General features: G+C 52.3%; 1 protein-coding gene across 2 annotated transcripts; it reads right to left on the bottom strand.

Annotated features, from left to right (window-relative positions):
* Window positions 1–743: 743 nt before the first annotated feature.
* On the bottom strand, window positions 744–26,913 carry SLC6A17 (solute carrier family 6 member 17). 2 transcript variants are annotated; one of them, XM_040998740.1, is made up of 11 exons: window positions 26,549–26,913; window positions 23,633–23,790; window positions 21,377–21,503; window positions 20,468–20,649; window positions 18,643–18,753; window positions 7,160–7,401; window positions 6,701–6,893; window positions 4,433–4,625; window positions 3,599–3,758; window positions 1,639–1,801; window positions 744–1,177 (listed from the first exon to the last, which is right to left on the bottom strand). In XM_040998740.1, the coding sequence occupies exons 1-11, from the start codon at window positions 26,832–26,834 to the stop codon at window positions 809–811; spliced, it is 2,184 nt and encodes a 727-aa protein (XP_040854674.1). In that variant the 5' UTR covers window positions 26,835–26,913; the 3' UTR covers window positions 744–808. The 2 variants fall into 2 exon arrangements, with proteins under 2 accessions (XP_040854674.1, XP_040854675.1); XM_040998741.1 differs by having other exon boundaries at window positions 809–1,177; window positions 4,433–4,616; window positions 26,549–26,834.
* Between the last annotated feature and the right edge of the window lie 432 nt (window positions 26,914–27,345).

Below are 27,345 nucleotides of genomic sequence, written 5' to 3'. Positions count from 1 at the left end.
GAATTAGGGCACAAGTGGGGGCAGGGGGCATGTGCTTCACAGTTGTGTGCTGCAAACCATCTGAATGTGCTGGGAACTATCGTGTTGTGCTCTGGATATTCTGTGCTCCAGGCTTGGGGAAGGGGGAAGGGAGGAGGTGGAGCTGCAAGCAAAGTTGGTAAGAACTGCAAAGGAGCCCCTGTGAGGCCGGGCTGGAGGAACCCCCTCTCCCTGCTGCCAGGGCTCATGCTCAAGCCAGAGGGTGCTAGCTACTCACAGAACAGAACCTGGTTTCTGCACATTCGCTATTAAATCAAAGCCCCGCACCATGGCATGCCCGTTCCCATCCGTGGCCAAGGGGCAAGTCAACCAGGTTATGGGCTGCATGACAGATCCCATCTCATCCCCAGATGACATCTACTTCCCCCGACCCAGTGCCCCTCAGCATCATCCCCACTGAGACCTGAGAGCTACAGGTGGCAGGGAGAGAGAATGGTGTGGCTCCCCCTTCTCCCGTGGCCACTGAGAGTTCCCCCATTCTTGAAATGAGGACTTCCAACTGCTCCCCCTCGCTTGGCTATGATTTGGGTGGAGGCCCCCAGTGGGTCAGACAGATTAGGGGCCTGGACAAGGATGAAGCTGCTCCCGCCTGTACCCTGCCCCAGTTCAGGACCAGGGGAGCTGGGGTGGGCAGCAAGGCAGGATGGCCCCTCTCTCCTGGGGCAGAGGACCTGATGCGCACATTGGAGGAAGAGACCAGGCCCCACACAAGTACGCAGTTTGAGCAGGAGGTGAAGGGAGAGGCAGTGGGGGCAGGATGGGGTAGTGGTCACAGCTCTGATTCAGGGGTGCCAGCCAGGAGGTAACCACTCCCGTAGCGTCCATTGGGATTTCCACTGGTCTCCAGGGGCGATGCACCACCAGGTCCCAGGTAGGAACGGTGGGTGGGCATGGGGGAGGGTGCCTCGCTGGGCACCTTGCTGAGAATGAAGCGGGTCTCGTCGTTCTCCTCCAGGTTGGAGATGTCCTTCATCATGCGGCCCTTCTTGTAGGACACTGAGAGGGTGTTGGAGCCATCAGACAGCAGGTGGAAGTGCCGCAGCACGAATACCACGGGGATGGGCAGTGTGGCCACCACGATGAGGGTGACCAGCAGCGCCATGGCCCAGTTGGGGAAGTACAGGTAGCGCTCAGCCGCCTAGAGGTGAGGGGGCAAAGAGAGGGCTGCTGTCAGTGCTGTGCCTGCCTCCACCCTCCCAGCTCCTCCAGATCAGCCCCTCTCTGCCCCTACCCATGGCCGTTCCCTTCCTGCCATCCTGGCCAGGCACCAGCAGAGATGGCAACCATCAGAGAGGACACTGGAGTTTAGCTGCTCACCTTCTCAACCTACACCAGTACACTGGGCAACCTCTCTCTTTTTCTGTCTCAGAATATGACTTAGAAAGATTGGATACATGTATCAATCTTTCTGAGCCCCAGTGCCCTATAGCAGGAATGTCATCTCTCTCTTTGTTGTAAACATCACACATTAGGTGCACAAAGTGTCTGGCAGAACCTGTCACCTAGCAGTTGTCCTGCCCTTGCCTCTGTCACACTGAGGCTTGAGCAGCTGCCAGTCAGCCCCCCCAACCCCAGAGCCTCTGCGGCCCCACTCTTCACCTCCTCCTTGATCCAGGCGCTATAGCCAGGAGGCGTGAGCCCCAGCTGGATGATGCTGGCCGTGGTCAGCACAGCCATGCAGAGGGGAGACACGAACTTCCACATGTAGTAATAGAAGCGGTAGGGTCGGAAGCCCAGCATCTCTGTCAGCTCCTGCATGAACCTGCCAGGCATAGCAGAGAAACCCACAATTGCAACCTGTTCGACTGCACCTGCCTCCTAGTTCCCCCACAGCCACGTCCTCCAGGGAGCAGCCACTCTCTCCCAGCCTCTTCTTCACAGTCGAGTTGTGTGACCTGGCTGGCCCCTGGGAAGCCTCTGCTGACCTCCCTTATGACTACATCACACTGCACACCACCCAGAGACGGAGCACAGCCAGAACAACACACCCTGGCAGGTGGACAGGCTTGCTCCGCTGACTTGGGTTGAGTCTCCCCCTGCTGGAGAATAGGTAGAAGTGCACTTTCCAAGTCTCCAATGACAAAGGCTGCCCTGCCTGACTCAGGGGTTAGGGGTCTTTCCTAAGAATTCCTGGGGGAAGGCAGCTGTGCAAGTGAAGGGCAAAGGATTAAAATTAACTTCAGTGACACCTAACTGAAATGTAACATCCCTTTCCATCCCAAACATAGAGTACATGGGAGTACTGCATCTGTGATTTTGTCACCAACAGATTGAATTGCAGATCTTTCCAAATTATATGAGAATTGTTGAGTACCTAAAGACGTCATTTATGTTCACTATGACTTCGAAATTCCATAGATCGGGGCTGACACGGTGACACAGCAGTCTCATCCTCCACCTGTGGCACCAGCATCCCATCTGAGCACCACCAGTTCCAGTTCCAGCTGCTCCACTTCCCATCAAACTCCCTACTAAAAATCTGGAGAGGCTGGAGGAGAGGCCAAGGCCGAACACCCTGCAGCCACGTGGGAGACTGGGACCGGACCAGCCTGCTCTAGTTGTGGCCATTTGCAGGGAGGTGGGTGTGGACCAGTGCATAAAAAATCTCTGTACCTTTCCTTCCTTTTCTGTAACTCTTTCAAGCAAAATAAATGAATTTTTATATGTGTATAAAGAGGATCTTCCACAGGTCCACAGCTATGCCTTCAGGTCCTTCTGCCTTCCCATGTTTTAACCAGCATTTTGCTGTGTGTCCTCTGATTCTTAAACCAGCTCTAGGTTACCTGAGGCCCCATAAATAAATCTTTTTTAAAAAATTTGTGAATTGAAAATAAAATCGTGAATTGAGGGGCTGGTGTGGTGGCATAGCAATATTAAACCTCCACCAGTGGGTGCTGGCATCCCATATGGGTACCAGTTCGTGTCCCGGTTGCTCCACACCCATTCAGCTCCCTGTTGAAGACCTGGGAAAGCAGCAGAGAATGGCTAAAGTCCTTAGGCCCCTGAACCCGTACTGGAGACTCAAAAGGAGCTCCTGGCTTCAGATCAGCTCACGTTCGGCTGCTGTGGCCATTTGAAAAATGAAGAGCTCTCTCTCTCACACACACACATCTTTTCTCTCTGTCACTCTGTCTTTCAAATTAAAAAAAAAAAACCTGAAATCCTTGCATTTTTCTTTTTTAAACAAAATTGCAAACTGAGTTGTTGAAGTCCACCAGATTCCCCTGTGCACCTGCCAAGTATTTATCAAGTGCTTCAGAACTCTGCAGAGAGCTGGCATCCGGGGCAGGTGCAGCTATTTACAGCAGTTTGGGCTGATGCCAGAGCTGGAACCCAAAGTTCCTAGGGCCCCCACTGGCCTTGACCAGTCATGTCCTCACTCTGTGCCTCAGTTTCCCCAAATAACCTCCAAGGGCACTCTGGGCCAGGCTACTTTGGTTCTTTGGTTCTTTGGTCACCTGCCCCCTTCGCAGGCAGCCCTGGGAACACCTGGCTCTCCAGGGAGTCCTCATGAGCCAGACCCCTTCTCCTGCCCTCCCCCTCCCCCTGCACCCCTTACTTTTTGGTGCCATAGATCCAGGCCACAGCGATGTTCTCCAGGATGACGATGACAGTAAGCGGCAGGGTAGCCGAGTAGTCGTCAAACATGGTGACAAAGTAGTTTCCAGAGCGCTGGACGAACAACAGCCCCACGAAGAATGCAAAGACACAGCAGCCCACTACAGAGAGCCGGGGAGGCCGGTGTAGGGGCAAAGGTGTGGGGTGGGTGGGGCCCCGGGGGAGTGTGGGGACACCCAGGCCCTCCCAGCACCTCTCCTCAAGCAGGCCTGCAGCTCTCCTCCCACCACGCCCAGCAGCCCAGGCCTGTGTGAGGTCTCCCAGGGGGCTGGGCAGAGAACATCATGAAGAAGACACTGTCCCCACTGTTCCCCCTAAACATGGTGCCTGGCAGCAACAGGTGCCCACTGACCTGCTGTGTTTCATTTCAGTGATTCAAACGGTGGTTTCCAGTCATGTTCTCCACAAGGGTGTCCCCATTTGAGAACAGGAAGACAGTACCTGACAGGTCAGAGGCAGCCCCACCTGGTGCCCAGCTCAACTGCGGTGGGCACAGCCCAACTTGGTAGTGACACAGGTGCAATGCTGGTGCTGAGATAAGGCACCGTGCCCCGGATGCTCAGCAGGCCTTTGGAGAGAGAGGGCCGAGGGACCCTGGACAAAGCCCAGTGTCCTGGCTCAGGGTCCCACATGGCTTTTTCCATCTGGCTTTCCCGGGTTCGTGCTGAGCGGCACAACCAGTTCCAGGGGTAGCTCAGTCAGAGCCCAGTCTTCCTAAGATAAGGGCCAGAGCCTGGCTGTCGCTCACAGGGGGTGGTCTGCAGCAAAGGGTTACCTGTGAACATCTCCTTGGGCACCTTGAAGGTGTCGATGATGGGCGTGGTGATGCCTGCCATGGTCCCGATCATACTGCCCAGGCCTAGGTTGATGAGCATCAGGAAGAACATGACCGACCAGAATGGGGAGGCAGGGAAGTGCGTCATGGCCTCGGTGAAGGCGATGAAAGCCAGACCTGTTCCCTGCACGGACTGAGGCAGAGAGGGGGGCACTGTGAGGGCTCTTCCACTCCCCAGGAACCCTTGCTTCCTTCCCTCCACCCTCAGAGCCCCCAAATCATATTCCCTCTCCCATAGGAAGCCACACCTCCACTTGCATCCTCTAGATTTGGAGTGTGGGTCTCAAACATTAGTGGGTGCTGGAATCCCCTACTAGGGAGAGTATGACAGCATGAATTTAGAAGTCTCCCTGGGGAGCTGGCAGGCATTGCAACACAACAAGCTAAGCTGTAGCTTGTGATCCCAGCATTCCATCCTGTCCACTTTGAATCCAGCTTCTTGCTAATGACTTAGGAAATCTGTAGAAAATGGTCCAAGTACTCAGGACCCTACACCCATGTGGGAAACCTGGACAGAGCTCCTGGCTTCTGGCTGGGAGTGAATAAGCAGGTGGAAGACCTCTCTGTGTTTTTTTGACTTTCAAGTTAATCAATCAACCAATCAACCAACCAATCAATCAATCTTTAAACAAAGTAAAGAGTCTTCCTGGGGCACCTGGGAGTTGCAGGTTGCACAAAAGTTCCCAGGTGATTTGGAAACCTACCCAGCTCAAGACCTCCCTCCTCCATGATGTCTTCCTTGACTGCTGCAGCCACACAGGGCCCACTTCCTGCTCTGAAATTCTGAACTCCAGACCCCAAGGCAATGCTCCCAGGCAGATCCTGGATGGCTCCAATAACTGGGTTCCTATCACACACGTGGGGGATGTGCATGGAGTTCCTGGGTCCTGCCTTCTACTAGTCTCTGGGGGGATTTGGAAAGTGAACTAGTAGACGAGAGTGTGTGCTCGCTCTTTTCTCCACTTTTCAACTAAATCCATAAAATTAAACAAAGCATAATGCCCAGATCTCATCCCAAGCAGGCTGATTTGATTGCTGTAGGTCCTGGAGTTTTATAAAGCACAACCAAGGTAGAAAAACACTGGTTTAACACTCGGCCATCCTTCCTGGACCAGCTGCCCAACACAGCATCTACTGCTATTCTGTGATGCCACCAACTATGGGGACATGTGCCTCGGCTGGGTGAGGGTATAATTCTTATCCTTCAGATGCTGCTGAGGTTGTGCAATAGAAAAAAGCTGTTCCAATACCAGCTGTGTTTAAGGGATCCGGCCACATCTGTGAGAAGGAACAGGGATTTGTGGAACATGGAGGGGCCGGGCCTTGATGCTGTCAGTCACCCAGGAGAAGCAGCCAGGGCAGGGTTTTGCAGGATTGGCTCTCCTGCTCTTGACCTCCTGAGAAGGGGCAAAGGGATCAGGGTGCAGTGTCCTCAGCATGAGGACAGGGCCAGTTCTGAGTGATAAACCTGTAGCACGGTGTTCAGGGTTCAGCCCAAGGAAAGCACATTTTCTTGGTCCTGTGGAGAAGGCCAGGGCTGGCCCAGGCTGATACTTTAGAACTTTTTTAGGTGTGTTATTCCCTTCCTCTTGAAACTGTCTAGCCATGCAGTAAAAACAGCAGGTGGCCAAAGCTGGGCCTGGCTTGGACCAGGAGGTAGCACCTCCTGGCCCCAGCTCAGGGCGAAGAAGAGTCATTTTGGCAGTGGGTAAAACTAGGGACAGGAGCAAAAGCACCAAGGGGAACAAGACAGCCTGAACGTGAACCCTCCACCAGTAACTGAGATCAAACCCTTCAGTTACAGACCACTGGTGTATGCAACAGAAAGGGAACAATACTAACACTCAAATCACAGGGCCAGCTGTCAAGGGTGATTAAAAAAAAAAGTAGACTTTAATATCAACACTGAGACAAGTTGGGCCACATTCCAAACAAACTGTATAAGGCAGTGACAGGTGCACAGGAAGCCCATTCAGCAGAGGGGCATTCTTCTGTGACATGTGTGATGTGTGTGTTGGCCTTGTCTCTGCATTAAATTCGAGCCTACCTGAGGGCAGGGCTGCACTGGCACCTCACCTTCCTTTCTCTCCCCCTTCTGGAGACATAAAGCAGGTGCTTGCCTGGCAGGCAAACACAGGATTCCCTGTGGGCTTGTTCCCGCTGGCCACGGCCCGTCCTGGGAAGGGCAGTGTTGCCCCGTCCCCTCACCTTGTCCAGTTCATCTTCCAGAAGGCAGGGGTCCAGGCCCAGGGAGGAGAACTGGCCCTCCTTCACGGTCTTAATGACATTGTACATCTCGGCATAATCCTTGGTGGTCAGGTGAGAGAAGTTAACGTGGGGTGGGATGAGGTCTCGGCTCAGGACATTAGAGTTGAGGTACCCCAGGATTTTCTCAGCATTCCTGCAGCACCAAGAAGAACATGTGAGCCAAGAAGCCAGATGAGATAGATATTGGGTGTGAGGGTGAGCACAGGGCTGAGGGGGTGGCAGCTGAGACCCCAGAGGTACCTCCCAGAACCCCAGACAGGACCCTCATGGGTCATCTCTGAACTCATGGAGAACGCTCCCACACTCTCCAGTCCTCAGTCTTTGCGGAAGTCACTCTGCCCACTCCAGAGTAAGATGGCCAGGGAGTTGAGTTAAGGAGTGGGGAGGGAGGCCACTTACTCGACCACACACTTCTCATTCATGATGTTGGCCTTGAAGCCCAGCACAGCAAACACCACAAGGGTGGCCAACACCGAGGTGAAGAAGTTGATGAAGGACACCAAGGCAGCGTCAAAGTGGCAGTTGTTGTCTTGCTTGTTGTAGCTGGAGAAAGCGATGACACCACCAAAGCCCAGCCCCAGGGCAAAGAAGACCTGTGTGGCCGCCTCCCGCCACACCTGGGGGTCCAGCATCTTGTCCAGCTATGGGGCAGGACCAAGACGAGGCAGGGGAGAAAAGAGACACAGAGGTAACAGTTTTATCAAGGACAGTGGGGGGGGGGGGTCCAGCCACATCCCCTCCCTCAGCCTCCATGGGACCCAGAGGCAGTGTGGTAAGGCATCACTGTGTGACTTTCATGTTCCTCTAACTCCTAGTCTGCATTTCCCCATTCAGAAGCTCAAATAATTAGAATGCCAGTTTCAGGGTGCTGAGGTGAGACCCAGGCAGAAGAAAACAAAGGCTAAATGCTCACATGGTGAGTTCTCTATTATTTTTCTTTTTTTTTTTTAAAGATTTATTTTTATTATTTTTTCATTGGAAAGGCGGATATACAGAGAGGAGAGACAGAGAGGAAGATCTTCCGTCCAATGATTCACTCCCCAAGTGAGCGCAACGGGCCGATACTATGCCGATCCGAAGCCAGGAGCCTCTTCCGGGTCTCCCACGCGGGTGCAGGGTCCTAAAGCTTTGGGCTGTCCTCGACTGCTTTCCCAGGCCACAGGCAGGGAGCTGGAAGGGAAGCGGGGCTGCCGGGATTAGAACCGGCGCCCACATGGGATCCCGGGCGTGCAAGGCGAGGACCTTTAACCACTTGCGCCACCGCGCCGGGCCCTCTATTATTTTTCAATGCTGCCGTTGCTGACCCCAGGAACACCATCAAGACCCTCACACATGGCTGTGTGGCACAGCTCTGGGGAGAGCCAATCACTGTGTTGTAAAAGGGGTCTCCAAGGGCCACACAGCAAGCTGTGTGTACAAATGAGAGAATGCAACATCCCTGACACCTCCCCTACCCAAAATGATAGCAAATACACACACTCACATACACACACCACACACATACACACACACCACATGTATATACACATTATATATTCATCACATATACACATTACACATACACACACCATACATGTATACACACATCACATACACACTTTATATATACACGCCACATACACACACATATACACACACCACACACCTTCCCCCTCCTGCTTGCCTGAGCTCTCCCTTCTTGGGCCAGAAAGACCCACAATTCATTACTACACAGCCACACTCTCCAGTTCATGGAATGCTCCCTCCCACACTAGCTGAAAGCACAGAACCTAAACAGCTCCCGGGAAGAGGCAGCACCTGCCCCCACTGCCCTCAAACCTGATGACAGCCTAAGTCACAGCAGCATGTGCAGTGCTGGCACTGTTCCCCTGAGCCCTTCTGCACCCATTTCCCTTGTGACGTTGGTTCCTGGAAGGGAGCACGAGGGGGCAACTGGGTGCCAGTACTTTGGGAGAGGGGGATGTTGGCTAATGACCTGCAAACAGATACTAAGTTGCAGGAGTGAACAGTACAGCCAACATCAGGCACACAGGGCCCAATGAGGAGAGGCCATATGAGCGAGTCAGAAGGTCGGAGGGCTTCTAGAGGGAGCACCCTGGAGTGGCTTCTGCCAGGTGATGGAAACCAGGCCCACAGGGAGGAAAAACATTGGGAAGTGAAAGAGGTCAGGAAGGCTGCAGCAGCCCGGTGGGGGTGGGGCGGGGAGGCAGAGGGAAGCCAGCACAGGTGCTTGTCTTCACTCCAAAAGGGCACATCATCAGGAAACCCCCAGGGGTCTGAAGGAGGGGGGCGCACGTCAAAGGCACACTTCCTAAACAACAGAGATGCAGCAGGCCCTGGGAGGAAGGGCCTCCTATAGGCCAGGAATGCAGTGGTGAGGACTTTGCCCAGGTTCAGGCTGGTGCTGAGGGGCAGATTTAGCAGGAAAAACCAAAAAGGTCTTGGGGATGAACTGGAAGTGAGGGAGGCTGGAGAGCGATCAGCCAAGGTGAAAGCTACATTGCTGGGCTAGACAATGAGCAGGTGCCGAGGAGAAAGGTGAGAGAGGAACAGAGGTGTTGGGTGACAGGGAAAGATCAAGACATTCATTCTTAGGGCTGGCATCCAAGTGTAGTAGTAGACTGAGCCACCGCCTATGATACTGGCATCCCACAGGTGCCAGCTCATGTCCTGGCTGCTCCACTTCCCGTCCAGCCACTGCTTGTGGCCTGAGAAAGCAGTGGAGGATGGCCCAAAGCCATGGGACCCTGCACCCATGTGGGAGACCTGGAAAACACTCCTGACTTCTGGCTTTGGATTGGCTCAGCTCTGGCCATTGTGGCCATTTGAAGAATGAACCAGCAGACAGAAAATCTTTCTCTATGTCTCGGCTTCTCACTGTACATCTGCTTTTCCAATGAAAATAAACAAATCTTAAAAAAAAACAACAACTTTTTTTGGAAAAAGTAGGACTCAAACAGGAAACCTAACATGGGATGCTGGCATTGCAGGCAGCGGCTTAAGCTATGGCACCACAGCATCAGTCTCAAGGGTACACTTTTCCAAGGTAAGATAAAACACTGCCGTATTTACAACAGTAACACAGGCTCTGCTTCTTACATAAAGGCTGGCATTACAATCCAGGCTTTTGCTGCTGATTTTAGTTTGGAAAAGTGACCTGGGACATATGCCACCTGACTCTCTAACACCCCCAGAGGAGCTCGGGGCAGCCCCTTGTTATCAAGCGCCTTAGGATTCTGCTGTGGAATATCAATAGTCGCACCAGGTGCACCACACAACACTATAAATAGCTACACATCTGAGCAAGTCATTTTGGTTCCAAATGAGTTCTAGGGTAACATAAAAACCAAATCAAACCAATGTTATGTTTCAGGGTGGTTTGGATTTGGGTATTGTGGATAAGGAATCAGGAGCCTACAATGCAACACACAGAGATGAGGCGATTAGAGAAAAGGAGAATAATAATCATGGCCTTACTGGGGAACAAATTCTGTAACTCTCCCTCTGCCACCACCTAGAGGCTCCATACAAATGGGTGGAGGGCTGGGCCCAGCAAGATGGCTCAGTGATGTGATTAAATTCTTGCCTTGCCTGCACCGGAATCCCATATGGGCACCAGCTCGTATCCTGGCTGAAAGAGCTCCCTGTTTGGGGCCTGGGAAAACAGTAGTGATGGCACGAAGCCTTGGGACCTGGTACCCACATAGGAGACCTAGAAGAAGCTCGTGGCTCCTGGCGTGGATCGACTCAGCTATGGCCATTGCAACCACTTGGAGAGTAAACCAGTAGACGAGAGATCTTTCTCTCTGTATTTCCCTCTCACTGTAAATCTGTCTTTCCATGCCCAGTGCAATAGCCTACTGACTAAATCCTTGCCTTGCATGCACCAGGTTCCCATATGGGTGCCAGTTTATGTCCTGGCTGCTCCACTTCCCATCCAGCTCCCTGCTTGTGGTCTGGGAAAGCAATAGAGGACAACCCAGAGCCTTGGGATCCAAGTATGTGGGAGACCTGGAAAATATTCCTGGCTCCTGGCTTCGGATTGGCTCAGCTCTGTCTCCTCCTCTCTGTATATCTGCCTTTCCAATATAAATAAATAAACCTTTAAAAAACTTACAATCTGAGGCCCAGGATCCCATATGGGCACCGGTTCTAATCCCGGCAGCTCCACTTCCCATTCAGCTCCCTGCTCGTGGCCTGGGAAAGCAGTTGAGGATGGCCCAAAGCTTTGGGACCCTGCACCCATGTGGGAGACCCGGAAGAGGTTCCTGGCTTCAGATCGGCGCAGCACCAGCCGTTGCGCTCACTTGGGGAGTGAATCATTGGACGGAAGATCTTCCTCTCTGTCTCTCCTCTCTGTATATCTGACTTTGTAATAACAATAAATAAACCTTTTTAAAAAATTTACAATCTGCCTTTCCAATAAAAATAAGTAAATTTTTAAAGATTTATTTATATATTTTTAATTGCAAAGTAAGCTATACAGAGAGAAGGAGAGAAAGATCCTCCATACGATGATTCACTCTCCAAGTGACTGCAATGGACAGAGCTGCTCTGATCTGAAGCCAGGAACCTGCGTGGCTTTCCCACGCAGAGGCAGGGTCTCCAGACTTTGAGTCATCCTTAACTGCTTTCCCAGACCATAAGCAGGGAGCTGGATGGGAAGTGGGGCTGCCAGAATTAGAACTGGCACCCATATGGGATCCTGGCGCGTGTAAGGCAAGGACTTTAGTTGCTAGGCCACCACATTGGGTCCAAAAATAAACAAATCTTTAAAAGAAAAGGAAATGGGTTGAGGAAGGAGAAGGCATGCTGGCCATCACTGGTGCTCACAGATGCCAGTCACAACATGCCTAGCAGTCTGCTGGAACATGGCCTCTCCTCTCAGCCTGGAAACCAGGACATGGATGGACGGCTCTGAGCAGACAGGTGAGCTCCACCGGGGAGGGACCACAGGCACCGTGGGAAGGCAGGTTGAGACAGACGTGCTATGACCAAGTTCTCTGTGTGATGGAAGGGACGGCACCACTGCTCTGTGCTCTGAACACTGCAGGAGCAGCCACTCACTCTTCTCCAGACCCACCCTGGACCCTGGCCTGCCTGGCCTTGGCCCAGGCTGCTCCCTCCGCCCGAGGCTCTGCTCCTGTTCCCTTCCAGGAAGCGCCCCTTTTGTTGTCACAATACAGCAGACCATCACCTCCTCTTGGAGGCAGAGCCAGTCTCAGAGCTGGGTCTCACACCGCTCAGCGTCAGTACCCACGTCACAGGGATATGTGTCTCTCTTCCTTTCCATAGTATGCATGGAGTAGAGCTTCTGAACAGCAGCTGGCAGATGGGGAGAGGGTGGAGAGCTGGAGAGAGACAGTCACACGACAAAACTGGCCTGTTTTCTCAAGGTTGAGCCGAACAGGAAGGACCACACAATTGACTGTGAGGTGGTGGCTGCTAACGCTGGGCTAAAATGTGATCAATTAGAAACAGAAGATGACAGTTCTTCAAAGTTCAACTTTCTAAAATACTGTTGTTTTAATGCTGATCTCTCCTCTCCTCTCCTCTCCTCTCCTCTCCTCTCCTCTCCTCTCTTCTCTCCTCTCCTCTCCGTCTCCTTCTCCTCTCTTCTCCCCTCCCATCAGTACATTTTTCTTTTTCAATGTACATCAAACATATTGAAGTCCAGACTATGCAACCCAAAACCTTGGCATCACCAAGATTCTCACCTCTGTTTGAGCCTAGAGTCAGGATGCGGACCAATTCCTTGGCCCCATGGCTGTTCAGGACCAAATGGCACAAACAGTGGCAGAGTCACTCCAGGACAAGCACCACAATCCTAAGTCCCACTGTCACAACTGGTCCTGCAGCTAAGGGGATTTCTTAGAAACCAGGGCAGGATTGCCACATCAGCAATGACTTTGGATAGACACATTTTGTGTTAAGACTGTCTTCACTTCTTAAGGTATATAATATTGGGCCTGGTGCAATAGCCCAGTGGCTAAATCTTTGCCTTGCATCCGTCAGGATCCAATATGGATGCCAGTTTGTGTCCTGGCTGCTCCACTTCCCATCCAGCTCCCTGCTTGTAACCTGGGAAATCAATAGAGGACAGCTCAAAGCCTTGGGACCCTGCATCCATGTAGGAGACCTGGAATAAAAAACTTTTGGATCCTGGCTTCAGATCAGCTCAGCTCTGGCCATTGCGGCCACTTGGGGAGTGAACCAACAGACAGAAGATCTTTCTTCCTGTATCTCCTTCTCTCTATAAATCTTCCTTTCCAATAAAAATTTAAAGTATGCAATATTTACTATGAAAGGTGAACAGTGGAAAGGCAAGTGTAGTGAACTCCATGTCCCCATCATCTGGTTTCAACAACCACCACTAAGTGACCACACAAAACCCGTCACCCCTCACCCCTGGACTATTGGTCCCAGCTGTGACATGAGTAAGTTCCTATCCAGGAAAGTACCTCGGAGCATGGACACTTGGCCTCTGAAGTTAGGGAGCACCCTGTGTGAGTGATCCCTGGGCAACCCCTCATTCCCATCCTGCAGTCTGCAGAGGGAAACTGAGTCAGGAACCTGTTGTTTCTTGAACTTAAAGGAGGCTTTTCAAGGATGCCCAGCGGGGGCATATCAACAAGCATCAACAGGGGACAAATCCCACAGCTGTGCTCCATGTCCCTTCCAGACCTCAGGATGCGACTGCAAGAGGAGATGTGGGAAGCTGGCTTTCCCCATGGAAGCCAAGACGCAGGGTGCCTGCTCTCGCCCCGAGCACCGCCTCCTGCCATTTCTCGGGCATGATGGCTGAGTCACTTCCTCATGCAAGGGAACAAGGCATTTCACGGCGTTTGACTCACAGGCATGAACGCGCTTTTGGAATTGGCAAGCAGCTGCCAGGCCTTCGCCCGAGCCAGTGCGTGACAACGGAACACACCTCGCTTCTCACACTGCCGCAGCACCTGCCAGCTCACAGCCAGATGGGCCACGAGACGCCAGATGGCACCGTAGCGCCGAGCTCCCACTGCCTGAGAGCTGTGTCACCTTCACAAGGGATGAGATTATAACAGCAAACGCTTATGCACTCTGCTGATGCCAGGGATGCCATTGCTGGTGTCGGGCAGCAGAGACTGAAGCCCCAAGAGTCGAGGACTTACCCACCTCCAAGTGCTGGTGATTAGCTGGGATTCCCTGCCCAACGTCTGTGTCAAAACTGGGTCGCCTGCACCCTCCTGCCAGAGGCCCTCATTCTGCCACTGAGATCCCAGAAGTTCCGCCTGTAAACCCCACCTGGGTGCCAAGCAATTGAAGGAACACACTTATCTCTCCCAGATGACCCTGCCATCATCTTCACCTGGACTCTCGCCCCCAACATCCTGTGTCTGCACAGCCAGCAATAGATACATTTTACACACACACAAGCACACACATTCAGACACATGTGTATATGTGTGGCCACTTCCTGGAGGACTCGCCTGCTAGCCATGACACTTCTTCATGCCCTTATCGCCCAGAGCTCCAGGCGAGCTGCCCTCTCTGCCCATGCTCAGCCCTGCAACCACCTAACCTCTTGGTGAAATAGTGAATAATAATAACAATAATTCAGAAACTTAATAATAAGAAAAATGTCTACCTCTAGGGTAACTCAGTAGTTCGAATAAGTTAATATATGGAGGGGACCTGGCACACGGACAGCACTGACATTGAAACCACACGAGTGCCTGAGTACCTCCTGCTTTCGATGATAATCAAACATAAAAAAAACAGGGCCAGTGTTGTGGTGCAGCAAGTTAAGCTGCTACTTGAGATGCGTGCATCCCACATATTGAAGTGCAGGTTCGAGTACTGGCTGCTTTGCTTCCACTCCAGCTCCCTAATAACATGCCTAGGAAGGTAGTGGAAGATTGCCCAAGTGCTTGCGTCCCTGCCACGCACATAAGGAACCTGGAAGAAGTCCATGGCTCCTGGCTTCAGCCTGATCCAGCCCTGGACCCTGTTGCCATTTGGGCAAGTGAACCAGCAAGTGGAAGAAGATCTCACTGTCTCTCACAAAATTAATCTTCTTTCCTAAAAAAAGCTGTCTGTCTTCAAGTCCCTGGTGTGTTAGCTGTAGCCACTCACATGTTGTCTGCACACTCTTGCGCCCTTCCTTTCAGCAGGCCCTCACTTCGGTCCACTAATGTTTCGCATGCTTCCTTCATCCTCACCTCCAGTCCCTCCTCCTCCACTTTCATTCTCTGCTGATCACTTCCCTTCCTAGTTCTTTGAAAAAAGGACATCACTGATGAGAACTCTTTCCTCGACAAGAATTCCTCCCCATATCCTCTCTCAAGCTGGCATCCAGATGCTGGGACCGACCCTGCCCAGGCCCTTGTGGACTCTGAGAGCTCCTGTTCCAGGCCACCTCCACTTGGCATGGAAGCCCAGGGCTTCTCAGTTCTCCTCTCCAATAGGACCGACTTCCCCCTCTTTTCAGGGCACAAGTCAACTAGTTTCAGTAAATCACAGTGTGATGAAACTGCCCCACGCATCAGTGGTACAGCACTTTTCATCTCCCCAGAGAGCAAGACTGCACCTGTGCACAACCCCTTTGCTCCTCTTAACTCTTTCCTATCTGTACAGATTCAGCTATGCTGCACATCCAACTGAGCTGAAGTCCTACAGCATGTGGTCTCACGTACCTGGCTTTTCTGGCTTGGCTCAGTTTTCTCCAGGGCCTCACTACCACGGCACATACCAGGCCCTCATCCCTCTTTAAGGTAGGGTGGTATTCCATGGATGGACATGTCACACACTGTTTATCCATCCATCAGCTGGTGATCAGTTGGCTTATTTTTACTTGCTGGTTGTTATGAGTCACACAGCTCTGGGAAGATATGAGTTTAAGTCTTGGTGTGAACATGTATTCCCAGTTCTCATGGCTATGTGCCTAGGAGTAGAACTGCTGGGTCCTAATTCAAATTCCATTTAGTCTTTTGAGGAACTGTCAGCTGCCTACCAAAACTACTGGGTTAATATACCATCCCACCAGTGATGTGTTATTTGTTTAATCGCCATCTGAAATCCTAAAATAACATCCTGAACCTCCCAGTCTCTTCCAGCTACTACCCATTTCCATTTCTCTGCTCAGTTCTCAGTAGAACTCCTAACAGTAAGTGGTCCCATTGGCCAGTATCTAGTAAAACCTCACACCCTTTGAGAGAGCAATTTCATCCTCAAATATATGTGTGTGCACATGACAATCTGTGGCATAACATTCATTGTGGTTTTAGCAGTGATAAAAACTGGGGACAACGCAAATAACCATCAACTAGAGGATGAATAAAGATGTTTAGTTCTAGGGTGGAATATTGTACAGCAGCAAAAGTGGGGTATAACTACACATATCCACAGAGGTAAATTTCAGAAAAACAGTGCTAGGCTGAATTAAAAGCAAATCACAGCAGGATCCCTAGAACATGACATCATATATGTAAAGTTGAAGAGTTTGTATGAAGATTGTACATTACATATAGACACAAACAAATGTGCAATAGTTTTACAAGACTGTCTTAACAAGATAAACTGCATATTCAGGATAGCAATTGCCATGCTCTGAATATCGGTGTCTCCCTAAATTCATGTATAGGAAGCTAATGAATGTATGTTAGCACATGATGGTGTGAAGAGGTGAGGCCTTTAGGCCTTAGTCAGGAGATCCAAGCCAGCTCTTTTTTATTACTATTATTATTATCATTATTATTACTACTACTATTAGAAAAGCTAAGAAAAAGAGGGTGGGAGTTGGGATATGATCCATCTGCTACTTTACTTCCTGTCTGCAACAGCCAGGGCTGGGCAGGAGTCCCAATCATCAGCTGTATGGCAGGGACCCAAGTGCTTGAGTCGCCATCTGCTCCCTCCCAGGTACATGAGCAGGGAGCTGGGTTGGAAGCAGAGGAGGGATTTGAACCCATGCACACTGATATTGATCACTTATAACTGCTGAACCCAACACTTACCCCTAAGAAAGGGCCATCTTCAACACAAGAAATTAATCCACTGATGGCTTCAGCCTGGACTGCCCAGCCTGACCAGTATGTCTCTGCATTTCTACTATGTGTGGACTATGCAGCCTACAGCAGTCCTGTTACAGCAGCAGCAGGAATTGGTAAGACAGTGGCTATCTTTAGGACAGGAAGGAAATGGGATCTAAAGGGCCTCCATCTGCCTCCATCATATTTTATTTCTTCAGAGTGCTTCTTATATTCCTAGCTATAGCTGTATGCCTGCGATACTCCAGAACTGAAATGATGTTTAGAGAAGTTCTGAATCCAGCGGGTTGCTTTGGTGAATCTGCCCCACCTGCTCCTGCAGTCATGGTTCAGGGAGACCAAAAGCCCATCTGGATGTCTTGGTGCATCTATACTTTTATGAGCATCCCTGGAGCACGTCATTCCCTTATACACACCAGGAAAAGTACAACCCACAGGCTCAAGTGGACACTGCACACTGATGGTGCTTCTACAGTTCAGTGGAAGTAACTCATCATAAAAGGGCCTGGCTTTCTACTCATGGCCATGTCCTCCCAGCCAGACCCAGGCTGCATTTTTTCCTACTCTGCTTGGCATCACATTTTGACAGAAAGCCTACAGCTCACCACAGGGCCAAGGATTCACAGTACTCACAAAGCAGACCTTTGTGGTTGCTCAAACAGAAACTTGATGGCTTCATCCAAGAACGTCATGCACTATCTGATGACCATGGAGTGATACTGCCCCAAGGCCACTGCCAATTTCCAAACACTAAGTCTATACACAACCACAGAGCAGGGGAGAAGAGAGATTTCAGACTTTGCTAAATCTGTTTCCTCTCCCAATGTGATTCCTCTCCCAATGTGGGCAAACTTCATGAGTTTGCATGCGTGTGGGCATACATACATGTATATTCATGTGCATGTGTGTAAATTAGCACCTGTATATACGTGCATGTGTATATGGATGTATGTGTGCGCGCGCACGCATGCACACATGGGAAGTATGACATGACTGAACACTGAGGCAGCAGGCTGGCCTGGCCGAGCCCTGACCCTGTGCCTGTGAGCTGGAGTCCCTGCAGGCCCCTGCTGGTTGTCTTCTGACCATATGGCATCTGGAGGTGGATTCACAGCCTGAGCTGCTGGGGCAAATGATGAACACTGCTTGGGGCAACGCGAAGGGCATGTCACCCCGCACTTTAATTCTCTTCTTTCTCAGGGGGAGATTATATTCTTCACATCAGCTATGCCCCATGGTCTGAAGGTCACAGCAGGGCAAGGCCAAGGGGAGGGCACAGATCACCTCAGGGAAAGCTGGGTATGCATCTTGGGGATGCTTGTGCCTCTGCTGCACCTTCTGAAGCATGACCAGAGATCCCACTGGGCTCCCTCACCGGGCTGGGCAGAGCCTGATAGGTCCCAACCAGCTAAAGTCAGATCCATCAGGTTCACCACATTCCCCCGGCACTGGGAATCCCAGCAGGAGTGTTCTCTTGAGCATTTTCTTTGTTCATGCTGTCACAGGTCTACACAATAAAACACCATGAATGAAGCTCCTGCCCCCACATCCGGACTGAATGTGACTTCCCACTGCAGCCTCCAGCACACCCAACACTTTTCCACATGCTTGCTTTCATGGTGCCCTTTAAGGACAATGTCCTCTGGCACTCACTGAGATCCCACTACTCCCTGGGGCTCATTTCAGAAGTCACCCCTCTCCTTCTCAAAGCGTTTTCCTGTCTCCCTCCTTGCAAACTCAAGGATGGGGCCTGTGCGTCCTTCCTGAGCTGTCAGGAGCCCAACACCATGGTGTTTCTTGTTTCTTCTGTGGAGTTGTGTTTGTTCCCAGGTGTAAGGAAGATCCAGCTCTTACCTTGGGAGTGAACATGTGTAGGATGCCGTCGACCGCCCCTCGAAGCAACAGCCCCCGCACCAGGAAGCAGGCCAGCACCACGTAGGGGAAGAGAGAGCTGAAGTACATCACCTGCAGAGAAGACAGAGACCTGCTATCAGCGGAGCCCCTCCTGCAGCTGGCACCCCCTCCCTGCTCACAGCTGTGCCCCAGGAGCCTCCTCTGATGGCAGGCAGCAGAAATCAGAGGCTTGGAACCTCCAGGCATTGGGCCAAACCCACCACACATCTGGGCATGTGGCCCCAAGCCAATGCAGAAGCTGCAGTAGGCCATGCTGGAGTCAGCCCAGCTGTGCGTGGGGCTTTTCTCCTTTCTCCTTTTCTCCTTTCAGCACTTCAGGGCTTGCTCTCCCAGCCTCATTTCCCCATGTCTCATGACCCCAATGGACCTCTGAAGGAGCTGTCCTGTCTCAGACCTTCCTTGACAGAAACAGCCAAGAGATTAGCAGGGCTGGAAGACTTCCCAGCCCCTCTGGATGACGAAGTGTTGGTTTCCAGCACAAGTGTTGCTCACCCATGTCCACAGCCTGTGTGCCTGGTCTAGGAGATGCTGACCACAGAGGCTGCTGGGGCAGTGTAGTGCCATGTGTCAGTGGATGGCCAGCCCCTGCCATCTGCCATCTGCCATCTGCCATCTGCCAACTGTGGGGCCTCAGGCTTCTAACCTCAGAGTGCCTCCCACTCCTCATGTATAAAACTCCCACCATGGGGCCTGTGTCATAGGTTATGGCTCTGCTCCACCTGCATCCTACATGGGCATTGGTTCAAGTCTCAGCTATTCCATGAGGATGACTCAAGTGCTTGTGCCTCCTGAACCTACATGGGAGACTCAGTAGAAACTCCAGGATCCTGGCTTTGAACCAGTACAGCTCTGATTGTTTGGATCTTTTGGGGAATGAACCAGTGGATGGAAGATCTTTCTCTGTCTCTGCTTCTCTCTCTGTAAATCTACCTTTCAAAGTAAAAATAAATAAATAAATCTTAAAATGGACATTGTAATTCCTAACACACAAGATCACTGAGGCCCAAATGTGCTTCCTCGTGTGGTAGAACCAAGAAAATGCTATGATGTGTCAGCACCTGAGACTTGGCACCTGCAGGCTGGTGGCTGCATAATTCTATCAAGCTCAGCTTCCTCACTCATCGAGTGTCCTAAAGAAGTGCAGCCAGCCATCTGTGGCCTGCTTCCAGCTCGGAGCAGTCTGGCTGTGTGATGTCAGGAGAGGGGCCTCCTCCACCATAGGCCCCGGCTTCCTCATCTCTGCAGACTTGGTTGGGCTTTAGGCTCTATGATGCCATGCTCCCTGGCAGTCTGTGAACACTGGTGAGTGACAAGCAAGGAAGGGTCATGTTTAAGAGGGATCTGAACTACCGGGGCAAGGCGTGGGGGGCTTGGTAGAGGCCTTGCAGGTCAGCTGTTGGCTTTCTTCAGCAAGTGCTCAGCACCGAACAGGCTCTTTTAGGGAACCCGAGGGCCTGGAATCCAGACAGATAGCCCTGGGTTGGCACCTCTAGTTTGGAACATGGACAGAGCAGATAGTTGGCACCTAGGACAATGGTTTGCCAGGAAGTATGCTTCGGGTGGGGATGTCCAGAGTGAGCATGGCTGCAGTAGTGTTTCTCCCACCTCTCCCTTCTTCTGGTGGGGAGGCTGGGTCATCACGCTGAGCCACCACAGCCCAGGCCCAGCCAAAGAACCCTGCAGAGAGGGGACCCAGACTTCTCAGCTCTCTTCCTGCTGGATCACAGGAGGGTGGGGGGGTCTCAGGTGCTGGTCACCCACTCACCTTCCCCGAGGACTGGATGCCCTTCACGACGGCCATTCCCACGATGCTCCAGGCCACGAGGAGGCACAGGGTCATCTTCCAGTTGAGGCCCCCACTCTCCGAGATGGAGTTGGAAATATCCAAAGCCTCCCGGTACCAGAAGTAGGTAGTGGCTGAGCTCTTCTCACACTCGGCTTCCACCACTGAAATAGCAGCAAGGGCCATGGGGGCCTCAGGGCAGGGCCTGGGAGTGGGGGATGCCTGCTTGGGGCCAGCAGAAGTGGGCCACTAGGAAGGTGATACTGGTCCTAGATCACCCCTGAGGACGTCTCTGCCCCACAGGGGTCTGAAAGGCTTGGGGCATGCCGATAAGGCTGGATTGTCACCCATAGCAACCCCTTGGTACATCCCTACCTATGTCCACTCCTGGAAGGCTGAGAGGGGTAAATATGAGTTATTCCCAGGGTCCTTGGGGAAAGACTTGAACTGGGAGCTGTAGAGTTGGATTTTTGACCCAGATCACTGATCACATGGGTAATGTGAGCACAGGCAGTTGCTCTAGGCCTCGGTTTTGCCATCTATGAAATGGACCTGGCATGTAATGGAAGAGCACTCCTAGACTCTGCAGCGTCAGAACAGTGCAGAGTGGCTAGTAACCATTAAAAACAGTGACAATTTTCAGAGTTCTCCCTACACTAGTGATTTATTTCAACTCTGTAAGAGGCCAGAGTACTAGGCCAGAAAGAACATCCACCTGAGATTGGGAAGTGAGGCTCAGGGATGCGATGTGACTTCTCCAAGATGACACAGTCAGTGAGAACCACCCCCCACCCCAAACCCATGGACTGGGCCTGTTAAGCTCTTTCCTAGGCGAGGGCTTGCTGGAGACACCCCTGGAGGCTCCCAGGCCACCCCACACTCCATGCTTGCCTGCCACGGTCCCATTTCTGACAACAGGACATTCACTCCAGGGCAATGGGTACTGGAAGGACTTGAAGAAGTAGAAGATGCTCCAGCCGATGATCACGTTGTAGTACAGCCCGACAAAGAGGCAGACCTGGTGACAGGGTGGGGAGGAGGGGGTCATGGCCACTGCCAGCAGCCCCGCCCTATGTTCTACTTTCCAGCCTGGGCCCAGCTACCAAGCCCAGAAGGTAGCCATGGAACGCTGCATGGCAGAAGCTGTAGCCCCTCCCAGCTGGTGTCACACTGGCCACAAAGGAATTCTTGGGATATTAAAGTCTGTCCTTTAAGCAATAAACATCTTACACGCTCAGCCCTTCCCATTAGGAATGCTCTTGAATGCTTCCCTGTCGTTTTCTGATGACTTAGGACAGCAAGCTCAGCAGTGCCCTCCGGGACAGTGTCTACCCATCCTCTCGGTGAGCAGCCTGGGGCTGCTGTGGGCTGTAAGACCTGAGGGATGCTCCTTATGTCTTTTCAGTTCTCTCTTCTCTTGGGACACTACTCTCTCTTTTAGAAGACCAGCAGCCTACCTCTAGAAAGACATCACTCTGCATTTCTTGATAAGCTACAGGTAACACTGACAGAATCTGCTGTTAAATAGGAGTGCATGAGACAGGTGTTTGACACCAAGAAGAGATACCCACACCCCATATCAGAGGGCCTACGTTCGAGTCCCGGCTCTGCTCCCAATGTCAGCTTCCTGCTAATGTGCACCCTGAGAGATAGCAGGGGGTGGCTCAAGCAGCTGGACCCCTGCAACCCATGCCAGAGACCTGGACTGAGGTTCCAGCTCCTGGCACTGCCCCCTGTCAGTATCTGAGGAGTGAACTAGCAGATAAAAACTCTACCTCTCTCTCTCTTTATACCCCCTTGCAAATACATAAATATTTTCCTAAAATAAGACATGAGTACACATAGTCTGGAAGTTCAAATTTATTAATTTTTTATTATTTTATTATACATTGGAGGGAATCCAGAGATAGAGTTAGTTCTCATTCTCAGATTCACTCACCAAATGCCTATAGCAGCCAGGACCAAGCCAGGGACAGAGTTAGAAGTCTGGAGCCCTGCCCAGGTCTCCAACATGGGTAGTAGGAATCCAACAACTTAGGCCATCACCCTGCCTCCTGGGGTCTGCATTAGCAGGAAGCTGGAGTCAGGATGGGAGTCCACTATCAAACCCAGGTGTGATACAAAGCTCCTCAAGGGGCTCAGTGCTTTACAGGTAGGGCCTTGCTGTCTGTACAAGGGATGCTGAAGATCCCCTGTGGGGACCCCAGCTACCTCACACTCATTGAGATTCCTGTCCCTGTGACTACTGAGAGCTCTGGCATCATCCATTTCACCTAAGCACCTGTGTACCTGTGCAGATGTTCCTCCCTTCATCCTCTGGAGAGAGACACCTGCTGCCCACACTGGGTACTTTCAGTCCCTGTGGGAGAGCACACACATTCCTGCCTGCACACAGAGACACACATAGCCAGTCCTGGCACAGCACCCTGTCTTTGGCAAAGTTGATGCCTTGTATGAGAGCAGAGGGTGCAATCCTCCATCCCAGTCTCTGCCTGGGGCAGGTATGGACTGGCCCTGCTGCCAGTCCTGCCAGCACCCCCTGTCCCTTCTGAAAGCAGATGTCAGTATGCATCCCAAGTGTGTGCTTTGGGACATATACAGTTGCCTCATGCACAGCTTTAAGTATACCCTCCTCTACATGTGCCTGGAGCCCCCAGAAAACTCCCCAGCCAGGATTGGCAGGTCTCCCTGTCTCCCACTGTTCCAAAGCCTCGCCATTCTGGGTTGACCTCCTGGGTGGTCCGAGTCCTCCAGCTCTGCTCATTCCCCCACAAAATGTCCAGGAGCCCCTCACCTGGCTTTTTCCAAAGTCATCCACTTACCCAATTAAGACATTCTTTGTGCCTGACTAGGGAACTGGGGGGCTGGGAAGCAGAGAGGGGTCCCAGGCATCACAGTTCAGAACCTCCATTATATCCCCCTGTTTTTTCTTCTTCACTTAATTGCATCTTATACTCTGTTTCAGTCAGGGAAGACTAGGGAATAGGGTGACTGTAGTCCTAAAATGCCAGCTGGAAGTGATTCTCACATGGAAGTTCCCCTCACTGCCCTTGTCCCAGCCAGGCTCTCAGCCACTCATATACCAGCCACTCACCTTTCCTGGCAGTCAGTAGGGGGACCCAACCTCCTGCCCAGCCCCCAACTCACAATGCAGCTGGAGAAGCCAATGCCCCCCAGGCGGGGGCACACGTAGTGCCACACTCCGATGCTGCCACGGCGGATCCTCTGGCCCACAGCCAGCTCCAGGAAGAAGAGGGGGATCCCAATAATGACCAACAGCACCAGGTAGGGCACCAGGTAGGCACCTAGTGGAGAGGGTGGTGGGATATCAGAGGGTGTCTAGAGCATGTGACAGGACAAGACAGAAAGGCAGCAGGCCCATCCTACAGACTCAGCCACAGAGTGGGCCAGCCATGCATTGTGACCAGCCAGAGGTTTCTCCATGACTGATCCCTACCCCCACATGTGACCCAGACCAGCATGTGGTCCAAGCAGCCGCTCTTCTCCTCTGTGACTCCCCTGACATGAAACACGAAGGGAGGAAGCACGTGTCTGCCAATGCCGTCCATCCACAAGGCTAATCTCAAAGACAGACGGCCATTGCACTGCACCTGGAACCCATGGGTAAAGGCAGATGTGGCACTCTGTGGACACCTGCCCATACCCTCTACCCACTCACAGAGAAGCAGCCGCAGATGACACCAGCCTGACCCACCCCCACTTCCCACTGTTCTACCTCCCCACTCCTGAGTGAGATGCTGATACAACAGCCCAGGAAGCTCTGGGGAAGAGGAGCTCAGGAGGGGCTCTGCCCAGGTAATTGGGAGGAATAGCAGAGATATTAGCAGTGCAGAAGAGCATGGCTGGGAGGATCATATAGCATAGACAGGACCTCACTGAAGATGCCAGGAGACAAATGACTCTGTCCCTAGCTTCACTGCAGACACAACCTCGATTCCCAGTGACAGGGCATTTAGCAGGAGAATTAGAACCATGCCTGGACACAGACGAGTGCACCCCGCTGACAGCTGTGCCAGCAATTCGGTCCTGTTAGCAACTCCGTCAGCACTGTGCTGCCTGCCTGCCTGCCTGCCTGTCAAAAGGTGTCAAGCCAGTTCTGGCCACCCAGCACCCCTAGGCTATGGCTTGCAAGCAGGGGGCTCTGTCATTCACCCCCAGAGTCAGAATGTCACACACCATGTGCCCCCCAAAATGTGGACCTGGCCAACTGATGAAACCCAGGATTGGGGGTCTCCTGGGAATGAAACCTGGCACTTGGCCACAGGCAACCATCCACTGGCAGCCTAGTCCGTGCCAGACACAGGCAGCAACCACAGAAGGCCCAGACACCATCTGGAAGGGTTCTTGATCTTCCATGGGAAAAGATCCCTGCATCGCACCTGCAAACAAAGGCGCACAGGGCCATGGAGCTCACAGCGCATGGCAGGAGGGGATGAATCCAATAATGCTGGTAGGCCGCTCAAGGCAGGCAACCCAGAGGCTACAAGCTAGAGCCACAGGCACAGCCTGATTCAACTTGTCACTCATAAGTTGTCTCCTGACGAGAGCCTAAGAGACAGCACACTTAGACCCTGGGCCTATCTCTAACTCCATCTCACAGTCTCACATGCAGCAGATGTAGAAAAGCAAAAGTGATCTGCTGCAGGGAGGTGAAGGGAGACAGAATCACCGGGTTTGCACTTTGCCTGCGTCCTTGGGTGGGACAGGAGGGGTCAGGCAGATGCCTTGGAAAGGGCGTCAGCAAGGCAGGCATGCCCTGTCCATGAAGACTTCTCTCCTCTCCCTCAGAGAGCCCAGGAAAGCCTCTAGGTAGACATGGTCAGGAGTGATCTTGGGCAAAGTCTAGCTGGGCCACCTGCTACTGGCCCTGTCTGCCGTGGGCCAGGCTGCAGGTTTGTTCTGCATTCCCTAGGGGCTCCTAGACAACCCCCCAGAGCTTAAGGATCCTACACCCTTAGATTCAAGCCTTCACTTCACCTGGCCTTGCATCTGCTCAGCAACCATGCTGTGCAGACCAGTAGCTCTACCTGGCAGTTACTTATTAGAGGGAAAAAAATCTGGCAGAATCAGGTGACCATAGAATGAACACACTGTGCTATGGCACAGACATAAGCTTCTGGTCTAACCTGGAGCCACATGGGCCCTGGAGAGGGAGCTTGGGCCCTCCGGGCCAGCTTGCCCAGGACCAGAAGGAAGGGCTGGTAGGCCCCATCTCCAGCCCTGCCAGAACTTCCTTTCCCAATTGGCTCTGCCCTGCTTTCAGAGTCAGCTGCCTTTGGAAACTGCAGTCTGCTTCAGGGTGCTGGGGAGGCCAGACCTTGGGAGTTTCTGCTCTCTGTAAGATCTGAAAATGGTGGGCTGATAGTAGTGGTTTGACGTTGGGCCAGGTCCTCAGACAGATTCAAACCACTACCAGGGTCTCTCCTTCAGGGAGTCTTAGGGCTGCTGGAGGCTCAGCCTCAGGGTCCAGGCTGCCTAGATTAGAGACTGACTTTACTAACAGTTGTTAACCTTGATCACATATGACCCTTGAACAAGGCACCCAAGCCAAGCGTGCCTCAATTTTATAGTCACAGAAATGAGGGTATTCATAACTGCTCTCCCACATAAGGCTAGGGGGAAGATTTGAAGGTATCCCAAGACACTCAACTCTCAGCAGTTTTAGAGATTTAATCTCCATCGAGTGCTCAGGACAATGCTTAGTACCTTGGACATTTACGGTGTTAAGTATTTTATGAGTAAAGCTCCTCTTGCTCTCCAGGCTCTGTTGTAAAGCATCAGTTATTTTTACGCCCATCTCAACAGGTGAGGAATATGGAGGTCCAGAAGCTGCTGGACCAGAGCCCACATTTTCTCACACACCCTCAGCCTCATGTCAGCAGTTAGCTATAATGACAGCTGTTCCTGTAGTCTTCCTCCAGAAACCCGAGCTCCACCTCCAGGGGCTGCCACCCCACCCCCACAAACGGGTACACCTGTGCACTTCTCTGCCCAACCTCCACTTCCAGGGCACCCTGTGCTGCACACAGAGCCACTTCTCACCTCCTCCATTCTTCTGGCACAGGTAGGGGAACCTCCAGATGTTACCGAGGCCCACAGAGAAGCCAATCTGGGCCAGGATGTACTGCAGCTTGCTGTTCCAGGCCGGCCGGTCCTCGGCGTCCAGCTCCTCCTCCGCAGCCTTCTGCTTGCCACCCACCTCACCAGCCACATTCAGGACACTCTGTTTGTAGTCCACGGGCTCCTCGAGGGCCAGCAGGTCAGCCACCGACTCGGTGACATGTTCATTACTGTGCTCCCGCTGGGTCACCTTGCTGTTCTTGGGCATCGGTGCCACCTGGGCCACGCAGCCCCGTTCCCTTGCACACAGAGGTGGGACCCAACTGCTGGCAGCGCCTTCTCATCCAGGGACCTGCGAAGCCAGGGGGTGGATTAGCTGGTCACTGGGAAGGGGAACCCAAAAGAGGCCCAACCCATCAACCAACTCCACGTGGCCCACAGTGAGGTGGATCAGGGGGCCCCAAATGTTGAACTTGTCTGCCTTCTCTACCCAAAGGTACATACAAACTCAATATCCCTAGTGGCTCTACCTGCACTTCCACAGAAAGCTAGCCCCAACAGCAGAAGACGCAAGCCCTCAGACGTCCGGCTGCCTGCCCTGACAGTGCTCTTTCCTATTCTTCAGGGCCCAGGGGATTCATGAGGTCCCCACAGCCCTCCCCTTCCAGGGAGTCTCAGCTAGGGCAAGACCTAGCCATCTTGAGTCCTCTTTATCTCCAGCCACTCAACAGGACTCAGAGTAGACACAACTGCCTTTCCTAGGTTTCTATTAAAAACAC

This window comes from Ochotona curzoniae, unplaced genomic scaffold (genome assembly GCF_017591425.1).
Source record: "Ochotona curzoniae isolate NIBS_2020 unplaced genomic scaffold, NIBS_Ocur_1.0 scaffold_1037, whole genome shotgun sequence".
NCBI classification, from domain to species: Eukaryota; Metazoa; Chordata; class Mammalia; order Lagomorpha; family Ochotonidae; genus Ochotona; species Ochotona curzoniae.
The sequence above is the reverse complement of the archived record's forward strand: the minus strand, read 5'-3'. Positions and strand labels throughout refer to the sequence as shown.

Excerpts from the sequence above, each read along its gene's own strand:
- SLC6A17 (XM_040998740.1), bottom strand. The coding sequence starts at position 26,834 with ATGCCCAAGAACAGCAAGGTGACCCAGCGGGAGCACAGTAATGAACAT. Across the intron at positions 20,650-21,376 it reads CAGAAATGGGACCGTGGCAG|TGGTGGAAGCCGAGTGTGAG; the intron begins GCAAGCATGGAG and ends CTGCTATTTCAG. Across the intron at positions 7,402-18,642 it reads TACACATGTTCACTCCCAAG|CTGGACAAGATGCTGGACCC; the intron begins GTAAGAGCTGGA and ends CCTGCCCCATAG.